At 52.3% G+C, this 6,328-nt stretch overlaps 1 protein-coding gene across 1 annotated transcript in view; it reads right to left on the bottom strand.

Annotated features, from left to right (window-relative positions):
• Nucleotides 1–6,328, bottom strand: part of DYSF (dysferlin) — a 203,049-nt gene that overhangs the window by 11,754 nt on the left and 184,967 nt on the right. Inside the window, exons 46-50 of the mRNA XM_025045188.1 lie at nt 5,813–6,209; nt 3,731–3,870; nt 2,454–2,542; nt 2,108–2,203; nt 1,546–1,687 (exon numbers count right to left, since the gene is read on the bottom strand). Of these exons, the coding sequence (XP_024900956.1) occupies nt 1,546–1,687; nt 2,108–2,203; nt 2,454–2,542; nt 3,731–3,870; nt 5,813–6,209 (864 nt within the window). The remainder of the gene's footprint in view (nt 1–1,545; nt 1,688–2,107; nt 2,204–2,453; nt 2,543–3,730; nt 3,871–5,812; nt 6,210–6,328) is intronic.

The following is a 6,328-nucleotide window of genomic DNA, read 5'->3' on the forward strand; positions in this document are numbered from 1 at the left end:
CTCTCTCTCCTTCGCTCAACAGAACAGCTACTTCCAGCCTTTTTCATTTGTCTCAAATCACCTGCCACTATGCCGGAAGACTATCTCTCCTCCTGTTTTGTAGAAAAAACAAAAGCCTTTGCTTCCTGAGACTCCTTGCCCACATCTCCACCTGTCACAATGAAGGAGTTATCTCACCTCCCGTTTGAGGAGGCCAATCCATGTCTCTCGGCCTCAGTTTCCCATCCACACCTAGCCCCTTGCGGGGCTTGGTGAACACCTGAGTCGGTGCGCAGGATGCCTCAGCCCTTCCAGCCCCGTTCCCGGCCCCCTCTTCCTCCCTGACCATAGCAAAGAGAGGCAGTGTTGGTTTGATTTGGAACCCTCTCCAACAAATGCAGCATTTGCTCTGTTATGGAAACATCTTGTGATAGACAAACACACTGAGTAAAGGCACGCAAGACCAGACCTACAAATGGGCTAGGCTTTCCTTGACTGCATAGAACACCAGGCCATGGCTAAACTGCGCTTTCTGGCAGGCACAATGCAGCAATCCTGGGTAAAAAATTCATTTTACTTTGTTTCAATCATATTCTTTTGTCTGATGGTTTCAGAATGTTCCACAGAACATTCTGGTTTCTCTAAAGTGTTGAGTCAGGAGGGGGTCACGCAGAAAAGGTCGTAATGAAGAGAATTAAGAAGACCTAGTCGGCTGATATACATTATATATAACTTCCCTTCTTTAAGCCACTCAACCATTCAGGAAAGAAAGAGAAGTCCTAGAAGCTTTGTGGCTTGAAGTCTTGAGCAGCACAACCAAAACACCAGAGAAGCATTTACTCTGTCGAACAGGAGAGCACCTCAAGACAGAATTGACTCTAGGTGGGACGTGGGTTGTCAGAAGTTCCAACAGAGGTGCCTCTGCCTCCTGTAGCCTGACCGTGAGGCCCTGACTGCCCACAGCACCCTCTTCACTGTGCTCTGGGTCTGCTCTCTAAGGGCAGGTGTGGTGCCACCAGGAAGGAGGCCACCTGCCTCAGGATCTGCCGATTTCAGGAGTAAAGAGTGTATGACCCTGAAGAGACCTACACTAGGAGGTGCTGAGACACGAACAGCAGAGGTCCCTGAATCCACCTCTCCCTCCTGGGGATGCTGACCAGATTTCCCAGGTGAACTTAGCTACACACTGTGGGTGCCGCGCTGGCGTGGAGTGGCTGTGGCACGGCGGCCATGCTAGCGATGGCGGTGCCGATGCGAGCGGAGCCGTGCTGGGGATCGCGCTGGCGGCTTCGGCGGTGATGGAGCAATGGCGGAAGCTGTGGCAATGGCACAATTGATGGGGACAATGGCGATGACAATGACACTCACAGTGATGGGACGATGGTGGTGGTGGTGGTGACGTTGGCAGTGATGGGGACAATGATAATGGTCATTATGCAACAATGGCAGTGCTTGTCCCGACAGGGGCGGGGCCGTGGTGAGAGCGTAACGATGGCCCAGCAGTGCGATCACCCGGACATTAGGAAGCCAGGAATTAGCAACTTTGGGGACAGGAACAAGACCCACCTTCTTGGAGATGGTGCAGATTTGCTCAGCTGGCAGGTAGTCGAAGGGGAAAATGAACCTCCAGTTAAAGTTGCCTTCGCCTCCCAGGGACCGATAGTGCACGTCTGTCTTCTGCTTGTGTTCTTCAAAGCCAACCATCCAACTAGACATACGCGTTTTTAGAGAACATTTATAATTAAGGTTTCCACCACAAAATGCATCCTCGACTTAGGCAAATGAGGAATTAAGAAGGGAAATGAACTCAGTAAATGTAGAGCAAAAATAATTCCCAAGAAATCTCCATGATGAGCCAAATGTGACACAAATTTTTAAACATTCTAAATTTTCTCTTGAGGGACATCCTCAAACCTCGTAAATTCAACTCGAAGATCAATGTGGAAGAAGAAATCTCGTGGGGAACAACTCCCCAGAGGCAGAGACCATGCCCATAAGACCCTCCTTCCTTCCTTATCTTCCTCCTTCCCTTTACCAAAGCCCCCCCTTCCCAATGGGGTACCACCCCACAGGGAAAAGAGCTGACTCAGTGGAGCTGGGATAGGTGGGAAGGAGGGTAACTCCCTACCCTTTCACATAAATGTCGCTCATCTTTTCCCCTGTGATGCTGAGGTCATCCAGGATCACATCCTTGGTGTTCCAGATAACACAACGCAGGAAAAACCTGTGGAGAAGAAGAATGGCTTAAATCACATGGATTTCAAAGTATGGGCGGTCCTTGACTGAGAAGCCAAGAGGCCGGCCCACCCAATGCTTGCCTGACTGATCACTTGTCCAGGCCCACACAAGAGCAGTACCCTGTGGCTCTAGTAGCCCAAAGCCTGGCCCAAGAACAGCTTCTCTGTCCCACCCAAGCTGACTGGATCCATCCCACCACCCCATTCAGCCCAGAGCCCGTAGCTGAGGTAAGTCACCTTCTGGCTCTCCGTGGGGTGATGTTGAAGGGAGGTCCAGGTCGGCCCAGGGCCTTTGGAAACAGGTCAATCCACATCTGCAGCTTCCCCTGGGAAGACATGATCCCGTTCTCTCACTACCCTTTTCATTCAGCCAACATCTACTGACCACCTGCTCTGTGCTAGATACTTGGTGCAAATAGCAGAGAAAATTCAGGCCCTGCCATAGAGAGGCTCACCATCCTGTAGGGGAGGTGCCGTAAATGGAACCACAGGGCCAGCTACAAAGGTGAGCCCACTGGCCTCCAGGCTGATGACTTGGGCCTGTGCCTGGGGGTCAAGGGTCAGAGCAGGCTTCTTGGAGATGGTGGTATTTGAGCTGAGTCTTGGTGTGCCAGATGGAAAAGGGGAGAAGGGCATTTCAAGCCAAGGGAATGGCGTACACAAAGTCCCAGAGGGTCAGAGAGCATGCTTCTTCATAGAAGGGCACAGAGGACTTCCACGACAGGAAACCAGCCACCCCTCAGTCCCCTAACTCTCTGCAAGCCAGGTGCTATTTCTGTCCTCATCTTACAGAAGAAGGAGCAGGCATTGAAGTAAATTCTGCAGGGTCACAGAACTAGAGAATGTAAGAACTGATATTTCAACACCTGCTGTGCCCCTCTGGGAAGCCAGTGGCCACACCACCAAGAGCTCAGTTCCAAACAGCTGAGATGGTGTCCTCCACATGCCCTTAAAGGTACCTTCAAGGCTGCCTCAGACCTTCTCTGCCTGTAATCTGTTCCCTCTTTCTCCTCCTCCAATACCTAGCCCCAAACTCACCCGCCCTGGGGCTGCCAACCCTCCACTCACCCTCCCTTTGCGTGGGAGGACGCCCTTCGCCTTCCTGTTAATTGCTCTGTCGCCCTGTCTAAACTCCCCACTGCAGCCCAGCATGGAGCCAGCCATCTGAGCCGTCCCTGACTGATGATAGGAAAGGACACCCTGAGGCCAGCCTGAAACAGCGAGGCTTCGGAATGACTCACAGGAAGCCAGAGGTCTGGCCTATGTGGGGAAGGCGTGGGTCGCTCAGGCTCATTCCCCGGGCCCTGAGGGCTGCAAGTAGCCAGTTGAGGCCAGGCCCAAAAGGCCCCCTGGAAGGCCAACAGTAGTGACCACTCAGACTGTAGAGAAATACCATCAAGGAGGGATTGGCTGAATCCTGTGATCCCTGCAGGTGCCTCTGGGATGTCCATGCCCTCCTTGAGTAAGACTAGCTTGGGGTGCGGGGTTCTGGGGCCTGAGGTTCGATGCCCTACCTGCTCAATGTCCGGCTGCAGGGGGCTATAAAGGGGCCGCGACTCCACATGCTCAGGGACCAGGCCCTGCTGCTGGAGGATGTGCAAAGCCAGACGCTCCTCCACTGGGCCCAGGTGTGGGTTCGGGACTCTGCCAGCCTCTGCTTCAGAGAGAAGACAAAAAAGCTGCTGGAGCTGAGAGAGCAAGAGATGGTAGGGCATCTAAGTGATCTTAGTACTATTCTCAGGTTTGTGCAAGCTGTTCTATTAGTAGCAATAGCTAAAATAATAGCGATAGCAGCAAACACTTATAAAGCAAGAACCAGGCACTGTTCTTCATAAATATTAACAGGTTCAATCCTCATAAAAACCCTAGAAGGTAAGTGCTATTATTCCAATTTACAGATGACAGAAATGAAGCACAGAATGGCCACCCAGCTGGTCAGCAGGGCAGTCAAAACCACACACTCGTTTAGGAAAGGCGCATGGCTGGACGTGAACACTCCCTTCCTCTATCGTGCTTCCCAGGTACAGCTCCTACCTGCCAGGGGGTAAACCAAGGGCTGGCGCTGGATGGAGTGAGGGCCTAGGAGTGGTTCTGACCCTGACCAACCATCCAGCGACATGAACTTGGAGCTCTTGTGGTAGAGACTTTGACAGGGTAGGAGGGCCTACATGTCTACACACACATACGTATACACAAGTATACACACTCAGGTGTGCCCAGGTTCACGGTCTCATGTGCGTGCATGCACACACACACACACACACACACGTTCTGCCCACTTTAATAGGTGCCACTAGGGAAGCGGAAAGGCATCGCAGAAGGACCACTGCCAGGAATCTGGCTCTGTTCCTAACTTGCTGGGTGACTTTGGGCAGGTCTTTAACCACTTGTGGCTTCAACAGCCTCATCTGCAAAAGAAGGCTGACGTCACACCTCACCAACTACAGCTTTCCTACAAATTTATGACCATGAGCCCTGGTCCCTGTGCTAAAGCTGCTCACAGACTAGCAGAAGGAAATGAGACCACCCCTAAAATCGACGCATTTTCTACAGGAAGACAATGCGGGGTGGAGTCAAGGCCTAATGAGGAGGAGCTGGGTCAGCCGTGACCTGGAAGGGTCAGAAAAACAGAAAGAGAAGGAGAGGGTTTGGGATAGGGCAGCAGTTCCCAACCTTTTTGGCACCAGAGACAGGTGCTCCTATGAGAATCTAATGCCTGATGATCTGAGGTGGAGCTGAGGCGGTGATGCTAGCGCTAGGGAGCGGCTGCAAATACAGATAAAGCTTTGCTTGCTCTCTCGCCGCTCACATCCGGCTGTACGGCCCAGTTCCTAACAGGCCACAAACCAGTACTGGTCCATGGCCCGGGAGTTGGGGACCCCTGGGATAGGGGAGTCAAAGCCATCATTTCCCTTTTATAACCTCGGCACCAGCTCTGACATCAAACGTCTCTGAAACCAGCAGAAGGTGAGGGGCCAGCTGGGCCTATAAACACTCTGCTTCTTGAGCTGCTCCAGGTGGGCAGTGTAGGCCTGTGGGCACTCAGACACATGGAGAGCATGTGGTGGGATTCTCAGGCATGAGTGTTAGGCAGACCCATGGGCAAAGTGGGGGCTGCAGGGCTTCCTGCCTGCACTTTGGATGCTTCAGGTGCAGGAGCTCTGAGCAGGAGCTCAGAAGGTATCATCAAGGACAAGCTGCAACTCAAATAGAAAACTGTTTCTCAGAGGTGCGCTGCACCCCAAACTCTAATCGAAGGCTGACCACCCAAAGCCAGAAGCAGACTGATCCTAACTGTCACTCTGACCATGACTTCAGACTCATCCTTCATCTCGACTCATGGGAACCCCAACCTTGGACTGAGCTCTGACTTGGCCCCACCTTAACCTCTTCTTTTTACAGTGGTATCACAGATAAGCACTGGTCCCCAGAGGACCAAGCACAAGGTTAGCCTGGTGTTGCCCTGGAGGATCCCAGACCACACTTGCTGCGGTGGGTTGTATCCACTTGGCCCCTTTATGACAGGAGAGAGACAGCAAGAAAGAAGGTGGTAGAGGGAGGGCCCACAGTGTTTTCAGGGTCTTGCGGCAGCTCACCTGTTTCTTCGATGGTGTATTCTTTATCTTGAAACACCACACGGTCTGTCCGGTACACAGGGGCCTTGACTCTGTGCTGCTGACAGAAGAGGTGGAGGAGCTGGGAGGGGCGGAGCTGGTCCCGCCACTGGTTCGGTCCAGAACTGTGGCCCAAACACAAGACAAAGATGAGACGCCCCAGGACGCTGACGAGGGCAGAGGAACATGCAATGACCTGTGTACCCATAGGCAAAGCATCACCCACCCTTGACTTTTGCGGAGGGTGCCCATGTGGTTGTTCATCAGGGGATCCCCATTTTACAGATGGAGAAACCGAGGCCCAGAGATAAATGGATTTGTTTAAATTCATACACTCAGAATTGGAATTTAGATTTTTCCAATTTCCAGATTTAGAGAATCAGATCCAAATAAGATCCAAGTTGATAAGGAAGTGGATGGAGCTATCTACACAGGAGCTCACCTGACATAAATGCCCTTAGGGTCCAGCTGGGGCCCATGTCTCCCATTGCCTGTCTC

Source organism: Pteropus alecto, unplaced genomic scaffold, assembly GCF_000325575.1.
Source record: "Pteropus alecto unplaced genomic scaffold, ASM32557v1 scaffold131, whole genome shotgun sequence".
NCBI lineage: Eukaryota > Metazoa > Chordata > Mammalia > Chiroptera > Pteropodidae > Pteropus > Pteropus alecto.